Raw genomic sequence first — 27,502 nt, 5'->3', positions numbered from 1 at the left:
GCGACCCCGTGGACTGTAGCCTACCAGGCTTCTCCGTCCATGGGATTCTCCAGGCAAGAATACTGGAGTGGGTTACCGTTTCCTTCTCCAGGGGATCTTCCCGACCCAGGGATCGAACCCAGGTCTCCCGCATTGGGGGCAGACACTTTAACCTCTGAGCCACCAGAGTAGCTAGCATGTTAGCTTATGATTAGGTAAAACCTCAGACCTTGCAAATTCGTGGTTAAGGTTTAAGAGCCCTAACCACTTCCTACTTGCCTGGTGGTGGGTGTTTTGTGTGGTCCTGAGTTCCCCATCCCTCTACTGTTTCTAACTGAGGCCACCAGGCTGAGACTCCTGGAGGCAGGATTTCTATTCTAACTTGGACACTGCATAGTTCTCAGCGGCCTGAATATACAACCTGAGTGCCTCTGAATCCCCCAGGCCCTCCCACCAATGATAAAATGAGCTTGGCTCAGCCCTGTTTTGAAGGCTGCACCCGTCAGTCAGAATCAAGCAAATGTTTTTCCTCTGCTGCACATGAATCAAGTGAGCCTTACCTTGATGCACTTTGGCGATCAGACCCCAAGGGGACCACATAACCTCCTCCCCGGTACACAGTGAGTTTGCCCCAGAGGGGATATCCTCGGCGCTGGCTCTGGCTCTGGTACTGCCAAGCCTGGGAAAAGTCATTGCTGTTGTTGAGGACGGAGGCATTCCAGCCTTCCCCATAGTCTGACAAGTCTTCCACATCCAGGGAATATGGTGCACGGCACCTGCCAAGAAAAGCCTGCAGCTGCGGGGCAAGAAGGCAGGAGCTCTCCTGGACCCTCACTTGGCGAATCTGGGCACTGCCAACCAGCTTGGCATTCCCATCAGTGACAAAGCCTGGGGATGAGAAACACGTGGGTAAATATAGCCATCAACAGCACCTTAACACATTCCAAGCTTTTTGGCCTGGATGCTAACACGACCTCCAGTGTACCCACGTAGAATCAGCCAAGAGAAGTTCATGGCCAACCACATTCAACCATTCATCACCATCTCCCCACCATGGACCTTTTTGCATAACTTCTCTTGAGGAATGACACACCCTACCCAGGCGTCACCTTGGAGACCATGTTTGTCCTTTCCCTCAGGGCTCATCCTGCGAGTCAACAGGGCCCATCAGTAGTGCATCTTCGATGTTCCCACCTCCGTTTCTTCATCACCTCTGCCTCTTGTCCTTACATCAGTCCCATCACTTCTCCCCAGCTTCCTAACCTACCTACCCTCTACTCCAGCTTCCATGTGCTGTTTATACCACAGAACTGATTATGTTACTGCCTCCCAAAGAAACTATCAATGGCTCTTCACTTCCTTAAACATAAACTGTGAACTTCCAGAGCCTTCATGATGTGGCCCCTGTTCCTCTCTTCTGCTTGGCTTCTCACAGGTCCCCTACTCCTGCCCCACAAGGCAGCCACACTTAACACTGTGTAGTTCCAGGAAGTGTAGTGCCTCGGTGTTTCAGGGTTGCCTTTGCTCATGTTGTCCTTTCTGCCTGCCACACCTTTTCCTCCTTGCCAACTCCTGCTCAGTTATCTAAGAAGGAGTTTCTCTACTCTGCATTCAGGGAGGGTTAGGGGCCCTCAGAGGGTCTCTCCTTCAAAGGATATGGTTCTGTGGTTATTGGTTCTCTGTAAGGCTGATGCAGTGACCCACTGCTGTTCCAAGAAGGGAGTGTGTGCAAGGTGCTAATACACATCCTGGGCTGGGGACAATACCTGGGTAATGACTGTACAGGTTGCTCACGAGGGTGGTGTTGGCCCATGTGAAGAACTGTTCGAAGCTCAGCACGGTTGAAAAGCCTTGGGTGAAGCTGTGCTCGAGGTGTCTGTTGAAGTGATAGGCGCTGGGATCCCTCTGCCCATAGGCAACCAGCAGCAGCATCCACAGAAAGCCCAGGTACGCTGGGAAGGGAGGCACAGCTCCTCATCAGGCAGAAGCCCCAACTCCTACCAAGCCCAGGGCAGGATGTGGGAAGGCACATGGCTCAGAACAGTTGAGGTCTTGTAGACCTGCCACTGGCCCCTCTGGTGACAAAGGAGCCTGTCCTTATAAGGACAGCAGAAAGGAGCAAAGTCCACAGGCCATGAGCCTCTGCCTGGGTTCAAATTCCAGCTCTGACATTTCCTACCCATGTGCCCTTCGCAAGTGACTTAACCCTTCTGTGCCTCCTTCTCCTCGTCTGTGAAGTAGGGATGAAAATTCTGTCACAAAGGGTTGTGATGGAGTCAACAAGTTAATGTTCATAAAGCACTTAAAATAGTGCCTGCATGGACTTCATGCTGTCTGAATGTTTCTTAAAGAGAATTTTTAAAAATGGGGCTCCAGGGGCTCCCCTGGTGGTCCAGGGCTTCCACTGCAGGGGGCACGGGTTTGATCCCTGGTTGGGGAGCTAAGACCCCACATGCTGTGCAGCACAGCCAGAAAAAGGAGGGTGCTCTGCCACGTTGCTATGCTGAGGATAGAGCGATAAGGATGACAGATGTGTTCCCTGCCCTCGTGCAGCTCACCTGTAAACAGATGAGTGTGACCTAAGGGCCATTAGGTACGAAGATTTAGTTTAGAAAGCCTGAAGTTAGAATCACGTGGGGGATGCATAACCTTACTGAGCACAGGCTTGGGAATATGCATTCTGGTGCCCCTCCCCCCACCTCAGGATGACTTACTGGGGTCCTGCCCACACCCCTCTTATTCTTCGTTCTGTATATGCAACTCCTGTGCAAGCTCCCCAACTCTGCTTTAGCCACACATGCTTGGCCAGTGGAAGCACAGACACAAGCATGGTCTCCTTGTCATGGAAACTATGGGAGTGTGTTTCATGAAACAAAGGAATGAACCAAGAAGGACGAAAATATGAGATCCAGGCCACAGCTTCACCACAGTAGGATAATAAAGAGAATTCTCAGGCCCCAGTGAAGAGGGACCTCAGAATGACAGTAGCCAGTCCTTACAAGAGCTTGTCAGAGGACTCCCAGAGAGACTCCCCCAGAAGATGAAGAGACAAAATGTCTCACGTGAATGCACATCTCAAGAGACATCTAGAACACTGATCAGGAGATGAACAATGCCTGGAAAACCAAATGAATAAACAGAACAAGAAGAGTAGAAAAAGAAAAAGAGATGGCACCACATCTGTTCAAGTCTGTGTTAAGAACCAGCAAGTGGGAAGGTCGCTCGTAGGTAATCTTGGCTGCCTACCCAAGATTTCTCTGATTAAGGCAAACGCTTTCTGCTCCTTGAGGTGCATGGTTTTCATCTTCTCAACGTCAGAGGCCAGAGGTGGCTGGTAGATATCCCTTCTGCTGTTTCTTCGTGCTCGGAACAAGGCAGAGGGGTCTGTGAAGTGAAAGGCATAAGAGCAGTCCCCCAAATAGGCAGTGGAGCCAGGTCGTACATTTACAACCAAGAGACTCCCCTCCAGGTACCACGGGACCCATCATTCCCCCTCTTCAGGAGCCATTTCCCGACGCTGCCCTCCATTCCTCTGCCTGGGCTATCCCGGTGCCCAGGGTCCTGTCCCTTCTTCTCCAGGAGCAGATGCCTCCCATCACTGTGGTCTCACTGATGGCTGGATGCAGTCTTCCTGTGTTCCTGAGCTCTAAGGTGGATCTCAGTGCTGCCCAAACTTGGAAAGATGAGGGTATCTAATATCTCAAAGTCCTGTTATGTCTAATTCCAAATATCTTCTTTCTCAGACCACTTTATTGAGCTATAATTTTCACAAGCTCACCCTATAGAAGCCTACAATTCAGTGATTTTAGTAAATCTATGACGCTGTACCACCATCACCACAGCCCAGTTTTCGAGTGCTTCTGTCACCCCTAGAGGGTCCCTCACGTCTCTGCAGTTGGTGTCTACTCCTACTATCTCCACCCTCAGCCTCATTAATTGGCTTTCTGTATCCATAGATTTTCTTTCTAGAATTTTCATATAAATAGAGTCATATGTATATAGTTTTTTGTATCTGGCATCTTTTACTTAGCGTAATGACTTGATGCTCATCCATGTTGTGTATATTAGTAGTTAGTTTCTTTTTATGTTTGAGGAGTATTCTGTTGAATGGACATACTACCATTTGTTTAATTCACCTATTGATGGATATTTGGATTACTCCTGGTTTGGGCTGTTAAGAATAGTGTGTCTATGAATGTTTTGTATGGACACATATTTTCATTTCTCTTGGGTAGAGTCCTTGGAGTGGCTAAGTATCTTTTGGCTATTGCGAATGAAACTGCTATGAATGTTTGTGTACAGATTCCTGTATGAAAATAAGTCTTCATTTCTCTGGGATAAATGCCCAAGAGTGCAACTGCCAAGTCAAATGGTAAACCCATTTTTAGTTTTGAAAGGAACTGCCAAACTGTTTTCCTGAGTGTCTGTACCATTTTACATTCCCACTGGGACTATATCAGTCCTCCAGCTTCTCTGCATCCTTGTCTGCATTTGGTACTAACACCGTTTAGAGGCAGTCTGATATGGGTATATCGACCCAACTGTCTTTTTAGATCCACGCCCCTCTGTCCATCCCCACTGCTAATGCATGCCATCCCCAGTCTAGGACCATTTTACGTCTTCCTACTGGCCTCCCCACTTCTACCTTTGACCTACTACCTTTGGTCTCCAAGAGCAGTCATAGTAATCTTCCTAAAATCACAAATCTCCTATTTAAAACACTCCAAAGCCCCAGCATTGCCCCAGGGCACTGCATGACCTGGTCCTCACCCACCTCTCTGCCTTCATCTTGAACCACTCCTTCACAGGCACACAGATCGCCATGCTCTAGCCACCCTGTCAGTAACTGCTATAAAATGACAAGCTATGGTTCCACCTCAGGGTCTTTGCACATACTCAGTGTTCAGTCCTTCCCTGTCCCATCCTCTGGGAGCCAGCTTAGGTGCCCCTTCAGCAGCGAGGCCTGCACCCTCTTATTCTACCCTCCTGATTCTTTCTTACAAGTCGTTTTGTACATTTATTTGTTAGTGTGTCTCCCAAATGGGCTGTTCATTCCAAGTGTGCTAAGTCACTTCAGTCGTGTCCAACTCTTTGTGACCCCATAGACTGTAGCCTACCAGGTTACTCTGTCCATGGGATTCTCCAGGCAAGAATACTGGAGTGGGTTGCCATGCTCTTCCTCAGGGGATCTTCCTGAGCCAGGGATCAAACCTGCATCTCTTACATCTTTACCTCTAACACCACAGATGCCCTTCATTCTAACAGCAGTAACCTGTTCCAGCCAGTCAGTGCTGTGTTGCAAGGGCTGAGTGGAGAGCAAGGATTGATTTCAAACAGGCAAAAGGGAACTTTTGGGGGTAACACAGCTGTTCTGAATTGTGGTGATAGTTGCACAACTCTATAAATTTACTAAAATCAATGAATTATACACTTACAGTGATTGGATTTTATGTAAATCATGTTCCCAAGGCAGTGTATTGCCTGAAACACAGCAAGTACTCCCTGGATAAATGCCAAAGGAATGACCGATGAATATTTAATTGATTGGGAGGCTGACGTCTCTTTGGAGAAAATTAATTTTTGACTTGGAAGGTGGTTTTAATGGACTTTTTGGATCTGCAAAGCCAAAACCCTATTGGAGGACAGAAGGATCCAGGCCCTTGAGGAGGTTACCGTTATGCCTGGGGATGTAGGAATATGGGCTTTTGTTTGCTCTTGTTTTTCCTTGAGAGTCAGAATCTCTGCATAGACTGTTAGAGTGTTGATTCTGTTCTGTTTGCCTGTTTGTTTTTTGTAATTCTCTTATTGTAGGCACCCTCAGGAGTTTTGGCTGGAAAGTGAGAGGTCAGCTTAGGGGGAAGAGGTCTGGTCATGGGCTCCTCTGATCAGAGGCAGCATGGCTATGTTCCACTAAAATGCTTTACAAAAGCAGGAGCTGGGCTGGATTTGGGCCCATGGCTGTTGTTTGCAGACCCTTGTCTGAGAAGCCTAATTACAACACTCTTATCCCCCATCCTCACCCCTCACCCCCACAACTTGTATTTTAATTCTCTAATGACCTGAACCTTGGAGAGGAAAGCTTGCTTGGTATTACACAGAGGATCATGGCCCCTGCCGAACACGGATCCCATGGTGCCTCTTCATGCTTGGGTGTCAGAAAGGCTTGGATGGGGGGGAATGAGGTTGCTCAGGAGACAGAGGAGGAGGCGCTTGTCCCTGGATGGTCTGGGGGTGCCCCACCAGTAGGGCTGAAGTCTGATAGGAAGCAAAGGTCTGAGCCCAGGACCACCCAGTGGCTGGGCTCTGTGGGGCTTTCTCAGCCTCGTCAGCCCCCTGCCTGCACCCAGGCATCATTACCTGGGCCGGAGAGACGTCCTGGGAGGGGGACCACAGGCTCCTCCTCGTCGTCCACTCGCTTCAATACCAGCGCAAAGAAAGCTGCGAACCCCAGCACCTGGAAAACACCCACCGTGAACCCCAAGCCTGTGTTGGAAACTCTGTCAATTCCTGGTCTGAGTTGGGTAGAATGGGAGATACATTGGTGTCCTGGGACAGGAGCCATGCTCTGGGGCAGCCAGGTGGGAACCAACCCGTCCTCGGCAGAGAGGGCACATGGTCACGAAGTGTGCGTGCGCCTGGTCACCAACCAGGCCGAGACAGGCAAATCCTTGAACTCACCCTGCTTCTAGCATTCCCTGAGCCCTCCCACCCGCTGCTCTCCTTTTGCTCAGCCTTTCTGTTACCTCTCAGCACCTCCCTAGCATATACACCTGCCTCCTCCCTCTGTCTGCCCCTCCCTTTCTGTATGAAGTAATCCCTCCCATTACACTGTCTCTGCACCCACAGTATAGAAGCATAAGACTCTGTTCTTAATATTCTCAGATTGGATTGGGGCAAGTGTCAGGAGCTGTTTGGGGTTGGGGGGGGTGGTGAGGAAGATTCTGCAATGCCTCATAGGTAGAAAGAAAGTGAAAGTGAAAAGTGAAGTCACTCAGTCATGTCTGACTCTTTGCAACCCTGTGGACTGGGGCCTACCAGGCTCCTCCGTCCATGGAATTTTCCAGGCAAGAGTACTGGAGTGGGTTGATCTTCCCGACCCAGGGATTGAACCCGGGTCTCCCACATTGCAGGCAGACGCTTTACCATCTGAGCCACCACGGAAGTAGAAAAAGTCTCTCTATAAATGTTCCCTCGTTTCTATAGCTTCCCCCTCCCCCATGCCAGTATTCCTACCGCCTGGCTTCTTCCAGGCCAGGTTCAGAGATTCTGACTGCTCACTTGCATAATTTTACATTTTCAGGAATAGGAGTGTATTTCCACATTTAATGACTTGGTGTTTTTATTTTCTGAAGATAAAGTTCTTGTAAGTTGCACATGCCACAATCAAAAGCATCCTAGCCCTGAGGAAATATGTCACTCCTATTTTACATGTGACCTCGGGCAAGATTTTTTCGTGACCTCTTTTGTCGTTGCTCAGTCTCTAGATCTTGTCTGACTCTTTGTGACCCTGTGGACTGCAGCACACCAGGCTTCCCAGTCCTTCACCACCTCCCAGAGTTTGCTCAAGCTCACGTCCACTTTACCTCAGGTTTTCCCACCTGTAAAGTGGAGGTGAGGACCCTCCCGAGGGTGACAGTGATGATGAGATGCCAGCATCTGGCCCTGAGGGAGCATGGGTTATCCTGGTAATTACCTTCCTGCCCCAGGTCTACCCAGAAGTGGCACTGCAGCTGGGTTTGTTGAATGAACAGATGAGGGAACTGCTGAAGCCTAAGGAGGGAGCAGCTGGCAGGAGGGAAAGCATGGACAGAGGCAAGGAGGACATGAGGGCAGCCCCACAGAGGTCCTGACCTTCAGTGGCTGGGTGACAAACACGCTCTCCACGAAGGAAACGGCCATGGAGATGAGCCACTTGAGGGAGCTGGTCCGCCCGTAGTGCAAGCCATAGAGCATGGTGAAGAAGGCTGCCACCCCACTTGTGACGACCACCAGGAGCCAGCCCACCAGGACACACCACCAGGGCAGGCCTCGAGGGAGCTTGCTTGCCTGCAAGGAACTGCAAGAGAGGGTGGATATAATCAGTGTGGCACCACTTGGGCTCCAGTTCAAGCCCTACTCCACCTCCACCAGCTGCATGACTTGGTCAAGCTCCTTGACCCCTCAGACCCTCAGTTTTCTCCTCTGTCCTGTTCGGTATTCTGTCTGACATACATACACATATGCTATTGAGGTCACCTTTATTCAATGCTTACGAGGAGCCAGTCCCCATACAGACTGCTTTATACAGACGGGAAGCCTAGAAAGCTGGTACTATATAATTGTTTTCATTATGAAAATTCCCCATTATACAAAAATCAGTGAGTAGAATGAACCCCTATCAACTACTTTCAACAAGCATCACCTTGTCAAACTTATTTCATCTATTTCCACATGCTTTTTTCCCCAGAATATTAAAAATGAATTCCATACATAATATAAAATTATCGCCAATTACTTTAGGATACATCTCAAAAATGGTCATTTTCTCACTCAGTCATGGAGCTATTCTTGGGAAAGAAAAAGAAAATTTCCTTCTACCCTTTCTAGATTCTTCTGGCTGGTTTAAATTAAGTTGACATGAGGCAGATTAACAGGAGAAAAAGCAAATTTAATTACATATGTATGGGGCTTCAGAAGAATTTAAGGCCCAAGGACAACTGAAGGTTCTGTGGCATCTGAGAAGTGGGTTAAAATTTGGGACCTCAAAGGGGAAGAAGGCAGTTCACCTGGAGATGAAAGCAAATGTTTGGTAACCAAATGCTTACTATGCCAGGTCAAAGGGACTCTGGAGAGGACTCTGTCTCCAGGCCCTTCCACACCTAGCCCGTATTCTTTGTAGATGTCCTGGGTGATACTGCTCTTTATGGGCCAAGCCCTTTTAAATTCTTTTTAGGTTTGGACCAAGAGATAGGTGTTATCATTCCCTATTATAGATAGGGAAAATTTGGCTCAGAGAGGTTGAGGGGCTTGTCCAAGAGTGTGCAGCCTCGAAGCAGCCATGTGAAAATGATTATAAACTGCAAAACGTTATACAAAGGGCTCTTACAGTCATCTGGTAAAATCACGCTGTCCAACACCCTCTTCCCTGAATTTGTGTGTGTCCTGAGTTGCTGCTTCCTGGAGAGATCTGGATGAATAACCTTGCCCAGGATACTCTCTAGGCAGGCCCCTAGGCTGGAAATACCCAGGGGAGTGGATTACCTGGAGTGTGCTGGGGGCAGGGTTCCAGCCTGTGTCAGCAGACAGCCCTTCAGGGTCTGTAGCTGCCCTAGTGCCCTGGTGTGGCTCTGACCCTGGGAGGAGCCCTGGGGCTCCAGCAGCAGCAGCTCTTGCTCCAGGTGCTCCAGCTGAAGGTAGAGACACTGCCGGCAGGCACTTCTCTTCCAGGCATCACTTGGGCCCACCTTGGGCCTGGGGCATGGCATGTTTTCTGGAGGACAAGGAGAGAAAGAGCATCAGCTGGTGCTGAGTGACAGAGCAGACTGCCTGCAATAGAAATAGGAGTGTTGGTGATGATTTTCTTACATCGAGCACTTACAATATGCCAAGCCGTGAGAAATCTGAGATTCAGAAAGATGGGGTACTCAGCCCACATGGTCAGTTAGGATTTGACTGTACTTCTTCTTGCCCAAAAATCCCATGGACAGAAGACCCTGCCAGGCTACAGTCCATGGGTCCACAAAGAATCAGACATGACTGAGCAGCTGAGCACACACACACTTCTAGTCTTTTATCAAGGGCATTTTCAAAATTTCCTTACACATAGTAGAGATGAGAATAATATACCTATTGCCCTCCCACAGCATATACTCACATTTTGGCAGTCTGGTCTCTGCTCCTCAATTTTTTTTTAATTTCTGGAGTATATAAAAAGCAAATCCTAAACACAGAGTTCTCTCATCTGCAAATATTTTAATACGTACAAGATTTTAATTTGAAGCCAGGTTTGCCTGTTGCCAAAGATGGTAGAAGTCTTGATGTTTTGTTTTTAGTTTTTTAATTATGAAAAATTTTAAATTAAAAAAGAGAATGAGATGAACCTGTAACCATTGCTCAAAATTATCTCCTCATGGCCAGTCATATCTCACCTAAATTCCAAGCCCCATGTCCTGACACTAAATATTCTCCTGTATCAGGAAAGAGCTTCTTTTAAAAACAAAACCAGTGTCATTATCAATTTTTAAAGCAATTAATAATAATTCCTTAACAGCATGAAACAACCAATGAAAAAGTTTCCCCTAATTACTTCTGAATGTTCTTCTGCAGTGCTTTTCTTTAAATTTCAGTTTCCTAAAAAATGTTTAAAAGAACAAAGGTGTTTTATGTCTTAAATTACCGAGGTAAAACATATTCATGCAAGAAAAACACACTTTTGACCCTTTCCACTGTTTACCCATACCTTCTAAGGGAAGCTTGGCCTCTCCAGGTAGAGCCTGGCCTGGGTCCCTGGACCCTGAGATGGGAGACCAGCACCCCCGGGGCTTTCTCCTGGGCAAGAAGGGCCCAGGTCTGGACCAGAGTTCATTTTCATAAAGGGTGCATGAAACTGGATACAAAAGATGGCACGATGGAGCACCCTGGCTCCAGGACCCCTCTCCAGTCATGAGTGAGAAGTGACTGAGAAAATAAGTGATGTGAAGAAAGTAGAGGCTCAGACCAGCTGTGTGGGCAAAGGCATGGAGACACAGACCCTGCCGCCCTTGACTCAACTCAGGCCTCTTACCTCCCCCTCCTTCCTGGGCCTCCCTCACTGATGCATGCCACAGTTAGTTTCCAGCATCAACAGCCTTGGTGTTGCAAGCATTCTGGCAGTGTTTCCGGAAGATGCCATCACTCCCAGTGATAATCACTTACTGAATCCCTGCTCTGTGTCAGTCTTGGGTCTAAGCAGGTCACGTGTCCAATAATCTCACTGAGTCCTCAGAACCAGCCCAGGAGAGGGCTGGATCAATGCTTCCATTTTATGGGGGGGGGGGGCGGAAATGGTTTTCTCAGGGAGGTTGACCAGCTGTCCAAAGCTGCACAGCTGCTCTTACATGTGGGAGAGCCCCAGGTTTGACCAGCTCCAGAGTCCTTGTTCTAAGGCCCATGCTGTGAATGTCTATGCCCCCAAAGACCCCCAAACAGGACCAAGTGTCCAGTGGGGACATCAGCAGAGCTCCTGCTGGGATGACCTTCATGGGTAGCCCAAGCCCAGCTTTCTGGGGCTAATCCTCCAGAGTGGCTGGAACACAGAGGTCAAAATGGGGCTGACCATGGGGTCAGCATGGGCCTGGCCAGGTGGGCTTTGAGTGCTCCATTAAGGAACTGGGACCTTGTCTTGAGGGGAGTGGCTCTCAACATTCAGTCCACACAACAGTCACCAAAGTGACTGGTTAAAAATGCAGATTTCAGGCCTCACTCCAGAAAATTTAATTCACTGTATCAGAAGACTTATGAATTCAAACTCCCTAATCTATAGAGCCCATTTTTGTATTCTAAACAAGGTTAGGACAGTAATCAGCCTTGTGTGTTAAAAATGGCAGCATTCTTAAGCCACACCACCCAATATGGCAGCCACTTGCCACGTGTGACTATTTAAATTAAAATAAAACTAATTTAGTTCCCTAGTCACACTGGCCGTGTTTCAAGTGTGCCAATAGCTACTTGTGGCCAGTGGCTGCCATACTGGTCAATGGAGACATAGACCATTTCTGTCACTCTGAGAAGTTCTGCTGGACAACTGGTCTAAGCACTGGAGACAGAGATCTAGGTGGAAAGGGGCAAGAGGGGAGTCAGACTAGTTCAGACCAGGATAATGTGCAGTCCACATGTGCAGCTCTCCACATAATTCATGATTCGGTAACAAGCAATGTGAAAGCAGTGCAGGAGATATTTAAGGGCTAAAGAGCACGTGGCTGGAGACCCTGTTGTGGGCTGAGTGGTTGAGTTGCTCCTCTGAGGAAAGGACATATCAACCAAGAATAAAGGCTGAGTAGGCATTAGCCAAGCGAAGAGAGGAGAGAGAACATTCTAGATCAGAAGACTAACAATGTGTACAGGCCTTCATGGGAAGGCACCTTGGAATTATGTGGAGACCAGGATATCTGCAAGACAGGGAGGGAGGCTATGGTGAGTGGTTGGAGTGGAGGCTGGTGAGGGAGACCCTGGGAGGACTTCTTGACCCCCTAGTGATACAGACATGGCCCTCAGTCCTGCATCCACCTGGTTCCAACATGCCCCCTCTATGCAGAAAAATACCAAGACTCACCTTTTACTTGCACTGATCCAAGAGTGAGTGTTAAAGGGGCCTCTGTCTGGCTGACTTCCTCCGAGAAGACCTGCCCTGCTTTGTTCTGTCGACAGATGACATCTTCCATCAAGGCCAGCAGTTGGTTGATGTTCATTGAGTTTGTGGAGTCCCAACCCAAGAGAGGGGGTGGCACCTTCAGAGCTTTGAACAGGGAGCTGACAAGTCTCCACAGATCCTGCAAGTCACCCAGTGGGAACAGGATGTGAGCTACAGGTAAGGGGACAGCAGAGTAATCAAGAGCACTCACTCTGGGGCTGGACAGTCTGGGTCTGATCCCAGGTCTGCCTACTGAGACATCACCTTGGACCACCTTGAGCTTCTGTTTTGTTCTGCATAAAATCTCTGTTCTAGGATTTCAACTGACACATTTCAGGCTATAGTCCTCAAAGTGTGGCACATAGTAGGTGCTCAATAAATGCTTAATGAGTGCATGAATATAGAGAGAATTCTTTCTGGGTACTTCCAGCCTATGATCTGTAGTGAAAGTATCATATTTTGTACAGAATAGATACTCAAAAAAGGTATCTGTGCATGTGTGAATGTATGTTGTAGGTCTGTGCTTGCACATGTGTACATGTGTGTAAACACGTGTATCCATGCACATGTGTGTACGTGTGTGCGGAGATGTGTGTGTGTTGTTTGTATGTGTGTGTGTTGTAGATGTGTGGTGTATATGAATGTGTACATGTGGCATGTGTGTCAGCATTCGTGTGTGTGTGTGTGTGCATGTGTACACTGTGTAGGTGCACACTGTGTACATCTATACATGTTTGTGGGTGTATCGATGATTTGTGTGAATGTGTGTACATGTAGCATGTGTGTGTGCATGCATGTGTACATGTTGTGCACACGTGTTTGCACATATGTGTACGTGCATGTGTGTGCAGTTGATGAATCTTGGTGACCGATGCTGTCAGACAACATGGATTTCTGGCCTCAAACCCCAGTCTCCACCCCAACTTCTTCCCAGGCTAGAAGTCCCCCTATGCTGCCGGGGTTGAAACCTGCCTTGGTCACTGCTTCAGGCGTCAGAAGGCCATCCTCCATGGGCTGTGGTGAGGGCGCCAGGCTGAGGCGCCTCCTGTCCCATTTCCCATTGTTCTGCTCCTTGGCCACCCAAGGACGGGTATTCCGAAAGATCTGAACGATCAGGAGGTTGATGGGGAACATGAGGAGTGAGCTCTCCAGCCCAATCATCACTTCTTGCCAGGTGAACTCGATTTGACCTGGGGCAGATAGAGGGCAGGGGTCAAGGAGAGAGTCCCCTCCACCCTTCCCAGAATGTGGCTGTGCAGCAAGGGTTAACCTTGCCTGAAGAGAGGTCTGCCCCTTGAATGGCTCCAAGGCTGGGGGGCAGCGGGTGGTGACCACTGAGTCCTTGGAATCTCCTGCCTGGTGGGCATGTATTTGTTTACCTGGTGTCTTGGGCCATCTGGTATACTCTGTGCTAACAATGTGATTTATGGTGGGGGCCTTGGTTGTCCTGTATCACCTCAATGTCTAGAGGAGCTGGAGTCTTAGGTCAGTCATCCAGGGTCAGCCATGTCTATGTTAGCATGCCGCAATAAAAACTAGACATTAAGACTCAAGAGAGGATCCATGGTTGGCATTACTCTGCACATGTGATCACATGTCACTGTCTGAAGGAGTGAGTACCATCCAGACTCCACTGGAAGCTCAGTGCCTAGTCTCCCATGGATCCTGCCCCACATGCTTCTTCCCTTTTCTGATTTTGATCTGTATCCTTTCTCTAATAATTATGAGTATAATGGCATGTCTGACTTCTGAGTCCTTCTAATGAGTTATTGAACTTCAGGGTAGTCTTGAGACCTCTGGAATTGCATGGCATTTCTAGGGCACTGACAGCTCATGTCTACTGCCAGTAACCCTGATCTCCATGCCTTGAGAGTGGGAATTACCCAAGTCCATCTTTTGCTCAGCTGGGTCCTTGGGGACACCCCAGAACATGATGCTGGTCAGCATGGTGCAGAGGAGCAGTGAGAAGCAGCAGGACACCCTCTGGACACGTGTGAAGTTGCTCCGAGCTGAGCTGCTGAAGATGGAGCACCAGATGTGGCTGTCCTGGAAGCCTGTGGAGGTCTTCATGAAAAATAGGTGGCTGTGGACAGACCAGGGGAGAGTGACAGGCATTTAGGGAGACAGGAATAGGGGAGAAGCCTGGTCTCTTTGGAGCAATTCTGGACTGAGAGGGAGGATTTGTTTCTAAAATTCTTCATCTGTTTTTTTTTTTTTTTCTGTTATAGAAGAAATACAGCATCATAGTAGCATCATTTAGAATTAGTGATGGGGACTCTGGACAGAGTGGTTGGAGCCCTCTTACCTACTGTGTGACCTCAGGCAAGTTACTTTACTCTTTGTACCTCAGTTAACTTATCTGTAATTTGGGAGTGGGGCGGTTAATAACAGAAAGTGCTTCACTGGATTGTTGAAAGGATTAAAAGGGATAAAAGCATTTGGCAAAGTAGTTGACATACAGGTAAGTATTCATCAGTGTTAGCAATAATTTTTGTTATAATTTTTATATAATAATATAACTCTTAATATTATTTGCTTTGTTTTAATTAGAGCATTAGAGAATAGTGGTTAAAAATCCCAGGTTTTGGATTCAGAGTGAGTCGAGAGAGTAAAAATTGTGAGACAGGGGCTCAGAAAAGGCATCACATTCTCGTAAAGGATCTGTATTATTTCCCTGTGAGTAGAATGTAGTTCAACCTCAGGAGCTTTTCAAAGCCGCAGATTCTGCTAATAGAGTGTCCAGAGCAGAGATTTCCTGCTGTCACTTGTTCTGACTCGTCAGTGCCAGCACCCTCCAGGGTTGTACAATACTTTGACTGTCACTCGAGGGAGTGTGGGTGCCCTGGACTCAGAGGAAGGATGAAGAAAGAGATAGGTCAGTTGCCAACAACATTGTCCATGTTCTTTGTCTTATTCAGCAAATATTTGATCCCCCAGTGCCGTGTCCCAGGCTGTCTGCTGGGCCCCAGGGATTCACAGGGATGAGAAGCTCCTGTCTTCAGAGAGCTTGTTGCCAGGTTTCTAGGCATCACGTGTGCTGATGCAGTTGGAGATAAGATCTGCTCCTGGAACTGAGTACTGAGCCTGAACGGCACAGTGTGCCAAGCACATTACTACATCGTTCCATGGGACCCAAGGCCCCCTATGGGGTAGGCACATTGAATTGGTCAGTTTTCAGATGCAGAAGCTGAGACCTGGGGAGGTGTGGTGACTTATCCAAGGTCACACAGCAAGTGACCAGCAGGCGTGTGGGACTTTATGACCTGTGCCCACATCTGTTTTATGCCTCTGTTAGGGTCCAAGTCTCTGTGGTTCAGACTTCTTCCGCCTTGGAGGCTGAGCCACTCCCAGTGGCAGCTGGGAGGAAATGTCGCCTTTCGGTAGATATACTAGAAGTAGACCGAATGCCCGTGTGTAGAATTGTGGGTCATCCATTCTGTGCAATATCATGCAGCCAATAAGGAAAGTTTGACTCAGAAGTTTGACCCTCCTGGAAGAATGTGTATGATATATTATTACAGAAAAAAGTGAAAAGTGAAAGTGAATTTGCTCAGTCATGTCTGACTCTTTGCGACCCCATGGACTGTAGACTACAGACTCCTCTGTCCATGGGATTTTCCAGGCAAGAATACTGGAGTGGGTTGCCATTTCCTTCTCCAGGAGATCTTCCTGACCCAGGGACTGAACCCGCGTCTCCCGCATTGTAGGCAGATGCTTTACCATCTGAGCCACCAGGGAAGTCCTTTAAAAGAAAAAAGGCAACATATTCAGAATAACATGCTGTTTTAAAAGATACAAGATGAACAGCAATATGTGGTGTCCTGTGTGTGTGGGTGTACAGGCATGTACATTTGTATCTGCTTATGTGTGTCTGGGAACAGATGTGGAAGGGTGCACGACAGGAAAGGGGATGAGGGAGTGAGTAAAGCATGGGAGACGCTGAAAATTCATCGAGTAAAACGATGTGAAGGGGAGGCTCCAGGTGGCCAGACATAGAATCGCCATTCAGATCAGTCTGTTCACTCGTATAGAAAGTATTATTCTGTGACACGTGTAAGGAAATTTGGATAACTGTTCCATAACTGTTATCACCACCTGAAGATAATTCTGTCTTGAAGGGTCCATGTCCCTCCAGGGCCCTTCTATCACAGCAAGAAAAACTGATTAGTCATTAATGTCACACATTCAGAGCTACCCAGACCTGCAAGCTGAAACATGCTTTTATTTGGCTAAGACTGAATTATGATGCAACTCCTCTAGAGATGAAATAACAAAGTAAAAGAGCATTTGCTTTAAAGAAAAAAGAACAGTACCTGAATTGTTTCCTGTCCTCCTCCGTGGCCACCGGAAATACCTTGTCAAGGACACAGTCTCCAACATCGATGGATAGCCATGAGTTGCAGAGGAAGTACCACTTCCGGTCCATTGCCAGGTCATGCACCAGCACCCGGCTTACATACCTGGAGGGGACCCACAGTTTTGAGGATAATGTTAGGCTGATGAGATGTCTTTGGACCCCTTGAAGATAATGTTAAGATATTGCAGACCTGAGCCCAAGAATGAGAACTCCTAAAAAGAGACTTTGTATTTTTCTTCATTGCTGTTAGTGCCTTGATCAAAATGCCCCAATCAGTGGGTGAATTTGGTTTCATGTGGGGAATTCAGTTAGTGTAGACCACTAGCTTGGAGGCTGCCAAGTTTTCACAGGTATGCTGCAAGAGTGTGCGTTCTGAAACTGTGAACCCTCATGTAGGGCAGCAAGCCCAGGGTCACCATCCTGATACAAGCAAGGAAAGTGGCATTGTTTGGATTGTGTGTCCAGGGAGGTGCAGGCTTGAGCACAAAAATCTGGTCCACCCCTGGGCCTCCATCCAGAGAATGGGCCTGCCCTCTATCTGGGACTCAGAGCTCTGTGGTGATCATCAAATCTGATTTAGATCTTTGAGGCCCAGGGAAGAAATGAAGTCATCTTGCCTCTGCTGGGAGGTCAGATTCAGCAGCAGCTGTTTTCTGTGTTGCCTTATGGGGAAATGAGACTAATGATATCAATAGGCACTCTTTTTTTCTTTTTAACTATCTACTTTTATGTTTTATTTATTTAAAAATAATTCTATTTATTTCTATTTATTTTTATTTTTGGTGGTGCTGGGTCTTTGCTGCTGTGCGGGCTTTTCTCTAGTTGTAGCAAGTAGGGGCTGCTCTTGTTGCAGTAGGTGGGCTTCTCATTGCCGTGGCGTCTCTTGTTGTGGAGCGTGGGCGTTCGGCCTTCAGTAATTGGGGCTCCAGGGCTCTGGAGCTCAGGCTCAGAAGTTGTGCTTAGTTGCTCTGAGGCATATGGGATCCTCCCAGATCAGGGATCAAAACCCTGTCTCCTACCTTGGCAAGAGGATTCTTTACCACTGAGCCTCCAGCGAAGCCCTGTAGGCACTCTTTATTGAGCATTTACTGCACAGTGGGGATTATGCTAAGAAGCTCGTGGCATGCATTTTCTCCTTTCATGGAGGATAGTCCCCATCAGGCATGTAAGAGCCACCTCTGTTGAGGTCACACACCCTCCTGAGGTGGCTGACATCCAGTGCCCCTTGGGTGAGGTGCCTGGGTGTGATCAAGACCTGGCCATCTCAACCCAACTCAGCACAGCTCCAAAGCTCCCTGTGTGGTCGGCTGAGCTATCTTTGGGCTGCATCAAAGCTCTTCTGCCCATCCTGCTTGCTTCCCTCCCTGTCCAGGGGCTGATCCCAGGCATCCCTTAGGTAAACAGCCTCCATATTCAACTTCATCTCAAGAGTCTGCATCCTAGGAAACAACCATCAGCCGAGGGTCTTAATCCTGTAGATAAGTTAATGACAGTGGTTGAAATGCTGTGTTTTCTGAAAGCTGCCAGTCACCGGCGAGTGTTTGGGCTGGAGGCCACTCATCTGGGCCTCAGACAAAATGGGGAGGACTCTTGGCTCTGAGCTTGCCAGTTGTGTGACCTTGGGCAAGTCAGTTAATCTTTCCCAAGCTTAGATTCACCCACTTATAAAACAAGAATAATAACAACACTTGTCCCAGAAGGTCAGTGAGCATCCAGTGAGGAAAGCACAGGAGGAATTAGCTTAGTGCTCTGCGGTGGAGCCGTTCTCACATCTTCTCCTGGAGAATCAGCCAGTGTCTCATCCACTCTCCTCATATTGGGCAGGGTTTGTCATTAGAGTAGGCATCTATCCCCATTTTATAGATGCAGAAACTGAGAGCTAAATGAGAGACTGAGCATTATGTGTGGCCTGTGGGCTGGTGGGCCTCTCTGACCCTTGGTTTCCTCATCTGTGAAATAGGGATCCATTCTATGTTTTCTTACAGAGGTTCATGAGGCCCGGCAAGGCAGCACGTGCACAGTGCCCAGCCTTGGACCTGTCACTTAGCAGGTTCCCGTGGTTTGCCCACCCCTGACTCACCAGGATGGCTGGTCCCCTGAGTTGTCGTGCCATAGTCGCAGGCTCCTCAGCTCCCCCAGGGGAAACAGGGTGGAGAGCAAGAAGACATCCACTCCCCCTCGCTCAAAAACCAGGATGTCGGGGTCCGACAGGTGGTGGGGCTCACTCTCTCCATCCAGGCCATATAGGGTGACAGTCACCTGAAACCCAGACCCCAGGAGTGGCCAACTCTGCATGGGAACTGAGCCCGGGGTTTCACTGGAGGTGTCTGAAAACCAATGAAACCCAACGGAGCTCGGCCCTTTCTCCTCCTCGCCTCCCACCTTGGGCCTGCCTGAGTTATTTTTCAGCTGTATGAAGATTTGGGGTCACACTATCTGTATGTACATCTCTGAGATGAACTGTGCCCATAAAATGCTTCCTGATGAACTTTTCAGACTTCTTGTCTATTTATTTGAAAGGGCCGTAGGGCAGGAACTGGTTTTTCTCCCTAATGACTATATTCTCAGGGCTCCCAAAGTTCCCAGTCTTGAGGCAGGAATGAATGATTGTCCATTACTTTGAAAATACATATTCCCGGGCCCCATCCAGACCTACCAAGAATAGTGGGCACAGGAATCTGTATTTTTCTGAAGCCCTGCTGGTGCTGCTGGTGGCCATGCCTGATTACCTGAGCCCAAAACAACTACAGCAGGTATCACTATGCCCCACTGATATCCGTCCCTCAGCCTCACCACTGTGGTGTTCCCATGTCCCACTGCCAGCTGCTATGTCTCTTGCCCTGGGGGTTTCTTGGCTGTCAGAGCAGCAGGTGGAAGATAGCAGAGAATTAATGGCCCCTGCAAGCTGTTTTCCACAATGACTTGTGGGATTGGTGGATAAGCAGCCCAGTTTCCCCAGTCCTCTGCTGGGATAACTTTGAGGCCCACATTCTTCACTGCTTTCCGGAGTTCCCCAGTGGGATTGGGCTACAGTTGCCCACAGGGGTAGTGGGTTTGATTATGAGTTCTTTGTTCCTTCCCTTCCCTACCTGGCTTCCCACTCCCCTATGGGGTTCCCTGGAATCCCCTCTCAAATGAACTACTTGTGCTTGAATCTGTTTCAGAGTCAGCTTCTAAAGCAGTCTCCCCTGTAGACATTCTCGGTCAGATAATCCCTTGCTCTGGGGCTTTCCTGTGTGCTATAGGATATTTAGCATCATCCTTGGCCTCCACCCACTAGGTGCCAGTAGCATCTCTTCCTCTCCCAAATTGTGACAACCAGAACCACTTCCAGAATTACCAGCCATTCCTGGGGGTCAACAATTTGAGAACCGCTATGCCAGGAGAACCCAACTAAGAAGTATCCATTGAAAAGTGAAAAGGGGAGCCATGAAATGGCCTGTGGATCACACACTTTCACTCTTTCATTCCTAGGAAGGTCAGTTCCTCGTATCAAACAGAAGTGGGGTGGGTGTTTCATTAGATGGATGAAAGTGATTCCTGCAATTATTCAGCAAATAGTTACTGAGCACTTACTCTGTGTTAGATAGCTGGTTGAGGCATGGAGGTGCAGCAGTTTAAAACAATTTATTTAATTCAAATAAAAATAAATGTATACATAAGTAAAAATAAGATTTAAATAAGACTCAAAAAGTAAGTGGACACATGCCATACTCTCATGGAGCCTAATATCATTTTTAAAAAAACAATGGAGGGACTTCCCCGGTGGTTCAGTGGCTAAGACTCTGAGCTCCCAATGCAAGGGGTTCCATCCCTAGTCAGGGAGCTAGATCTTGAATGCCACAACTAAGTTTTCATGCTGCAATGAAGATGGAAGATCCTGCAAGCTACGACTGAGATCTGGTGCAGCAAAATAAATAAATATTAAAAAAAAAAAATCAACGGAACTTTCTTCAGCACAGGACACACAGTATCCGTGGTTCTCAAACTATGTTCCATGGAGCACAGTTTCAGTAAAGGAAGCTTGGAGGCTGCTGTGAGGGATGGTACATTCTGATGAAGGCCATGACGCAGGCCAGACTTAGCTAAGGATGCTGAGACATGACAGAAACAACCTGCTGTGTGCTCCACACTAAACTTTGAAGGATTTTGGAGAATCCATAAACAAATGAAATCATGGCTTCACTACCTTCAGTCAGCCTTTCAAGGACAGCCTGACCTCTTAGCTGGATGCCAACTGATCTGTTTTCCTCAAAACTGTAATTCAAAGTTCTTTTTCAAATGGTTGCCATTGTTTCTTTCTTTTCTCCCCTTTCTCTTAAAAATTCTTTTTTCCCCTTTATTCATTGGTAGTGGTCTACTGACTGTTCTGCATATGTGAGCACATTTGAGTGCAGATAACCGCTACAAGTCAGATACGACTGAGCAACTTCACTTTCCCTTTTCACTTTCACGCATTGGAGAAGGAAATGGCAACCCACTCCAGTGTTCTTGCCTGGAGAATCCCAGGGACAGGGGATCCTGCTGGGCTGCCGTCTATGGGGTCACACAGAGTCGGACACGACTGAAGTGACTTAGCAGCAGCAGCAGCAACTAGCTGTTTGAATTATCCTTTAGTAGCAGCAGGGTTAACTGAGAAGACCAGTGGGTACAGTGATGGTGGTAGCTTAGTCTGTAAGTAGTGTCTGACTCTTGAAACCCCATGGACTGTAGCCTGCCAGGCTCCTCTGTCCATGGGATTTCCCAGGCAAAAATGCTGGATTGGGTTGCCATTTCCTTCTCCAGGGGATCGTCCCAGCCCAAGGACTGAACCCACATCTCTCGCATCTACTGCATTGGCAGGCAGATTCTTTACCAACTGAGCCTCCAGGGAAGCAGCACCAACCAGACCCCAGATCTCCCTTATCTTTTTAAAGATTGGTTCCTCCTTTATCTTTTTTAATATTGGGGCTTAGGGTATTATTTTTGTCTAGCAAACAGACACTTTTGTCCAAAAAAGCAGAAGTTAAAAAAAAACCGACAACAAAATCCAGTGTGCTAAAGTAACTCAACAACCGACTGGCAAGCACTTTCCTGGGTGGCACATGCTAACTGACCAAGGGGCCTTGTAAGTCAGGTACCTTTGAGGATGTGGCTGCCCCCCTCCGGTGTCCGGTGTAGACTGTCACCAGGTAGTGGTACTGAGCAAAGGGGTCGTTGTCCTCCAGCACCGTGACCTTCACCTGAACAGAAGGATGGCATTGTGGGATCATCCACCACACATGTAGCCAGGAGTGACAATTAAAGGGGGGAAGCACAATTATGTCTGCTATTGATTCATTGCATCAGGTAAGAACTGTTCGTTATAAAAGCAGGGTTTCAAGTGAAAACCAAAACTTTTTAAATAAAAAAATATACACTCATTATTAAATATGACCCAAAGTAGTCAAATTGGAAATGAACTGAGAATGTTTGATGTTTGAGCTGATAAATACAAACTCTGTTCATAAATGATTTCTCATAACATTGGTAACCAGATTGTGCCTCTAAGGAAATTTAAAAAGAATGAATGTTGTTTTAGCAGAAAATAAATAGCTGGAGTTGGTCAGAGGCTACAGAGGGCTGGGCAGTGATGAGCTGCCCAGATCTATCTACTGTCAGTGGAGGGCTGTTTTCTCAGTTGCCAAGGTGGTGTTGTCAGGGATGCAAGTCATCTCTGTCAAAGTCATGCACCTCCTCAGGAAGCTGATATCTAAGGACAGATTGGTTCATTGCCAAAGATCAAGACCTGGGCCTCTCAGCATAGTTCAGGACAATTCCAGAGCTCCTCAAGGGGTCAATCAGCAATCAGTAGGCTGCATCCCAACTTGACTTCTCCCCCTGCCCATCCTACCTTCTTCCTTCCCTGCCCTGGGGCTGATCCCAAGCACTTGTAAACACCCTGCATATTCAACTCCATCTGAGGGTCTGCTCCCCAGGAACCAACCTACAGCTGAGGGACTTAAAATATAAGTGTTAAACCCCTTGGGCAAATCAAAGACAACAGTATAAATTGGGCAACTATTATCTTTTTAGGTTTCATACCATTCACATCCTGAGAGGTGTTGCTGTATGTAGGGAGGGTAGGCCCTCTTACACTGTTGGTGGGAATGCAAACTAGTACAGCCACTATGGAGAACAGTGTGGAGATTCCTTAAAAATCTGGAAATAGAACTGCCATATGACCCAGCAATCGCACTCCTGGGCATACACACCGAGGAAACCAGAATTGAAAGAGACACATGTACTCCAATGTTCATCGCAGCACTGTTTATAATAGCCAGGACATGGAAGCAACCTAGATGTCCATCTTCAGATGAATGGATAAGAAAGCTTTGGTACATATACACAATGGAGTATTACTCATCCATTAAAAAGAATACATTTGAATCAGTTCTAATGAGGTGGATGAAATTGGAGCCTATTATACAGAGTGAAGTAAGCCATAAAGAAAAACACCAATACAGTATACTAACGCATATATATGGAATTTAGAAAGATGGTAACAATAACCCTGTATATGAGACAGCAAAAGAGACACAGATGTATAGAACAGTCTTTTGGACTCTGAGGGAGAAGGTGAGGGTGGGATGATTTGGGAGAATGGCAGTGAAACATGTATATTATCATGTGTGAAACGAATCGCCAGTCCAGGTTCGATGCATGATACAGGATGCTCGGGGCTGGTGCACTGGGATGAACCAGAGGGATGGGATAGGGAAGGAGGTGGGAGGGGGGCTCAAGATGGGGAACACGTGTACACCTGGGGCAGATTCATGTCAATGTATGGCAAAACCAATACAATAATGTAAAGTAATTAGCCTCTAATTAAAATAAATAAACTAATAATAATTTAAAAAAGGTTCAGTGCATTCTTATATTCATTTATGTGCTCGTTCACTTGTGAGTGTGCATTGAAGGCTCCTGTGGGTCAGATGTGATGCATGTATCAGAAAAAGAATCAGAACTTTGTTGTCACAGTTGGTTATTGTTTGATCTCATTTTTACCCTCAGACCTGACTTATTCATCAGGCAGATCTGGGTTTGAATTCTGGCACCTGGGAGGTGACTTTGGACTAGAAAATTGCCCTCTCTGCTCCTCTCTTGCTTCCTCTGTAAAATGATAGAGGTATTGTGCAGGCCTGGGTTATTCAAACCCCACACATTCCAAAGAAAGGACTGGTTTTGGCAAGCTCCTGGAAGATAACCTCTAAGTCCTTGAAATATTCTGCATGATCAGGGTGTTTGTCTACCCAGGACCTCGGGCCACCCTAGGCATTATGTGCTAACAGTCTGATCTGTGGTGAGAGCTTTGGGCCATGCTCTGTCAGTCTGACCTGGGCAGGGATGAGGGGCAGTGGTTGCTGGAGACTAAAGGCAGTCATGCAGGTGCCATACTTATGAGACTGACCCCTAGTAAAACCAAGGTTTGGGGAGCTTCCCTGGTGGGCAATGCGTCACATGTGCTGTTGCACATCGTTGCTATAAGAATTCGTCTGTCTGTAGGGCTCCATGGGGAGAGGGCAGTTAGAATTTCTTGTCTGATCTCTCTTGAACCATTCCTTTTTCTGATTTTAATCTGCACTTTTTCACTGTAATAAACTGTAACCATGAGGATAATAGCTATTTAAAGTTCTGTGTGTCCTTCTAGCAAATCATTGAATTCAAGGGTGGTCTAGGGGACTCTCAACATCAGTACCCTCCCCCTTGGTGCTGCTGTAGGCATTAAGTGGGAATAGTACCTGGCACATAGTAGATCCTCAATAACTGGTCAGTTTCATAATCCTCCTGGTAACTTGATAAATAAGAACATTTTACAGGTAATGAGGCTGAGGGGCCAGCTTACCGGAGATGACTCCAGGGTCAAGGCCTGGACTTGCAGCTGGCCCCTCAGCTCCCCACCAGGGCTCCGTTCTCTGGAGCTCCTGCAAGGGGACTGCTCACCCCTGCTGTTCCCGTAGGTCGTGCCACCTCACCTTGGCCTGATCCTGAGCATCCTTCCTCCTCGCCCAGATCAACACCAGGAGGTAGGCCACGCAGAGGCAGCTCACGGTGGTCACAACCACAGGGTTGTCCTCAAAGGTGGCAAAGAGCTCAGCAGTCTGGCGGACGTCCACGGCATTGGGCATCACCAGGAACGAGCTCCCAAAGAAGGTGAGGTGGTTGCAGAGGCAGTGGGTCTGTGAGAGGGTGGTCCGCAGCCCCACCTGCAACCCCAAAGAGGCCCTGGTAAAAGCACTCCGGGAGCATATCTTGCCCATGGGAGGAGAGCAGTGAAGGGTGGACCCTGTCCTGGGGAGGACTGGGAGACTGCTGAAGGCCAGCTTCAGGATTCTCTTTGGGCTTTTTTATTTAGTTAAACATTAATTTTTAAGTATAGTGAATTATGTCTTGTAATGGGCTCACCTGGTGGCTCAGATGGTAAAGAATCTGCTTGCAATGCCCAAGACCCAGGTTCAGTCCCTGGGTTGGGAAGATCCCTTGAAGAAGGGAATAGTTACCCACTCCAGTGTTCTTGCCTGGAGAATTCCAGGGACAGAGGAGCCTGGCAGGCTACAGCCCGTGAGGTCACAAAGAGTGAGGCATACTGAGCGGCTTAACTCTCACACATGTCTATAATAAGCATTACCATGTCCACCTTGCCAATCTGCTTTGCCTTTTTGGATAGGAAGTATTAAGGGTAGAGCCAAATGCCCTCTGTCCCCCAGCCTCCAGAAGCAGCCGCGGCCGCGTGTTTGGTGTGCGTCCCTTCCAGCACCGTCTCCCACCTGGCGGTCCCTCACAAGGCAGGTATTTGCAGGGTGCGCCTTCCAGGCCAGGCAACGGGCAAGGTGCTGAGAGGACATTCAGGATGACCAGCCCATCTCAGTTTGCCAGGGACCTCTCAGCTTCTCAAACCGAAAGTCTTAGATCCTGGGAGCCCCCTGAGTCCCTGGCAAGCTGAGACAGTGGGTTATCTTACACTGAAGAGAAAAACGGTAGTGATCAGGGGAACCATGGCCAGAAAACAGGAAGGACAAATATTCACATCCTAAGCTGGTTCTAGGCAATAGAAAAGAATTCTCTGAATTTTACCCGCTTTAGACCTAGGGACCTGTGGCCCCTGTCCTGGGCTCATGCTTTGAAGGGTCCCACTCTAGCCATCCTAGGGCTGTGCCCTTGCGCACAGGAGAAGAATCGTGGGGGCAGAGGGAACATGCCTACCACAGCACATCCAACCCAGCAAGGACCAGGGCAAGATCCTTGGTGACCCTGAGAAAGAGTCCCCCACCTTAAACTTTGCACTCCAGACACCTCATTTGTCTTACCAATCCTGACCCTGGGACCCCACTTTTAGACTGTGGTCTGGGGACTTGGACCTCCGAATTCCCTCCTCCAGGGCCTGCCCAGACCCATTCCTCAGGATCGTCCTTCTGTGGAGGACTGGCTACTGGTGTGGCCACCCATGGGCATAAGAGTGGCAGTGAAGTGAAGTGAAGTCATTCAGTCGTGTCCAACTCTTTTCGACCCCATGGACTGTAGCCTGTAAGGCTCCTCTGTCCTTGGAATTTTCCAGGCAAGAATACTGGAGTGGGTTGCCATTTCCTGTGGCAAAACATGGGGAAATGGGGCATGTAGATGGAGCTTGGGCTCGGGGTCCTTGTGGTATGGGGACTGAGGTTAGCGGCGAGAGAGACAGGAATGAGGAAGGGGAGGGCACTCTATCTGGCTCTTAATTCACTTTGTGCACTTAGCGGCAAGCCTTCCCTTGCAGGCCAAGGCCTTCCTTAGCTTGCAATCCACCCAGGGCTATTTGGAGGGTGTAGATTTCATTCAGACCCACAACCCAGCACTACTTTTCATTCCAGGGTCCACCATGAGGTGATAAGGTAGGAGACAACAGAAAATCCTGACATGTGGAAAGTTCTTTGCTCAACAACTGGTGAGGAAGAACCCGTGGCAGCCCAAACATGCCTCAGCAGATAATTCTTATCTTTTGCCCTTAACACACCTCCTGGCGAGGCTGACCCCTCTGACAGCTATGGCATCAACTGTTTTATTGACAGAGTTCACGTGAGTCTCACATCCGTGTTTGCTTACTGTTTCCCAATCCTGATCAGTGTTTTGCATCAGCTGTGGGTCTTACAGGAACCCTTGGCACACCCAGGAGGGGTGGTGCTGGTTCAGAGAAGAACCCCAAGCAAGTGCCGCTGACAAGACCCTCTCAGCACTAGGCACCCAGGGGCCAGAACTGATCTATGCCTAACATTTTACTTTCCTGGGTTTTCACAAAGACTTGGAGGGCAATGGTTTTCCTTCTCTTTTCCAGCATGACAGCCCTTTTGAAAACCAGAAGTTAATCTGGAAAAACCAGAAACTCTTCATGAGATTCCCCCATGACAGAAGCTGCACCTTTAGTATCCTTTGAGAAAATATGTAAAGAACAATACAGTTCTCAAACCCCTTGCAATAATTCTGCCTTTACTCCACTAATAAGGTCTGCAGCTCACAGAATTGGAGCTTTCTTTAGTTATTTAGAGAATAGACACTGGTGATTTTTCCATCCACACTTGGTGATCCTATTTATTTATTTTCCCCCCATTTAATTATTTATGGCTCTCTGTGTGTGTGTGCAAGTTCACGCAGTCATGTCTGACTCTCTGCGACTCCATGGACTGTAGCCCGCCAGGCTCCTCTGTTCATGGGACTTCCCAGGCAAGAATACTGGAGTGGGTCGCTATTTCCTATTTCAAATGGCTCTGTATCAGTACTCATCTGTATCAACATCTATTTCTATAACG

At 47.9% G+C, this 27,502-nt stretch overlaps 1 protein-coding gene across 1 annotated transcript in view; it reads right to left on the bottom strand.

The window, feature by feature from the left end:
• The window catches only part of LOC129547364 (polycystin-1-like protein 2), a 98,903-nt gene that overhangs the window by 12,133 nt on the left and 59,268 nt on the right, over window positions 1-27,502 (bottom strand). The window contains 14 exon segments of the mRNA XM_088830778.1: window positions 540-867; window positions 1,746-1,931; window positions 3,226-3,363; window positions 6,337-6,433; window positions 7,831-8,035; window positions 9,220-9,463; window positions 9,466-9,504; window positions 12,269-12,485; window positions 13,319-13,536; window positions 14,230-14,429; window positions 16,660-16,806; window positions 18,784-18,962; window positions 21,824-21,925; window positions 24,698-24,928. Coding sequence (XP_088686904.1) covers window positions 540-867; window positions 1,746-1,931; window positions 3,226-3,363; window positions 6,337-6,433; window positions 7,831-8,035; window positions 9,220-9,463; window positions 9,466-9,504; window positions 12,269-12,485; window positions 13,319-13,536; window positions 14,230-14,429; window positions 16,660-16,806; window positions 18,784-18,962; window positions 21,824-21,925; window positions 24,698-24,928 — 2,531 coding nt within the window.

This window comes from Moschus berezovskii, chromosome 22 (genome assembly GCF_049115385.1).
Source record: "Moschus berezovskii isolate FMDL1 chromosome 22, NW_MosBer_1.0, whole genome shotgun sequence".
NCBI lineage: Eukaryota > Metazoa > Chordata > Mammalia > Artiodactyla > Moschidae > Moschus > Moschus berezovskii.
This window is presented reverse-complemented; position numbering and strand designations above follow the sequence as displayed.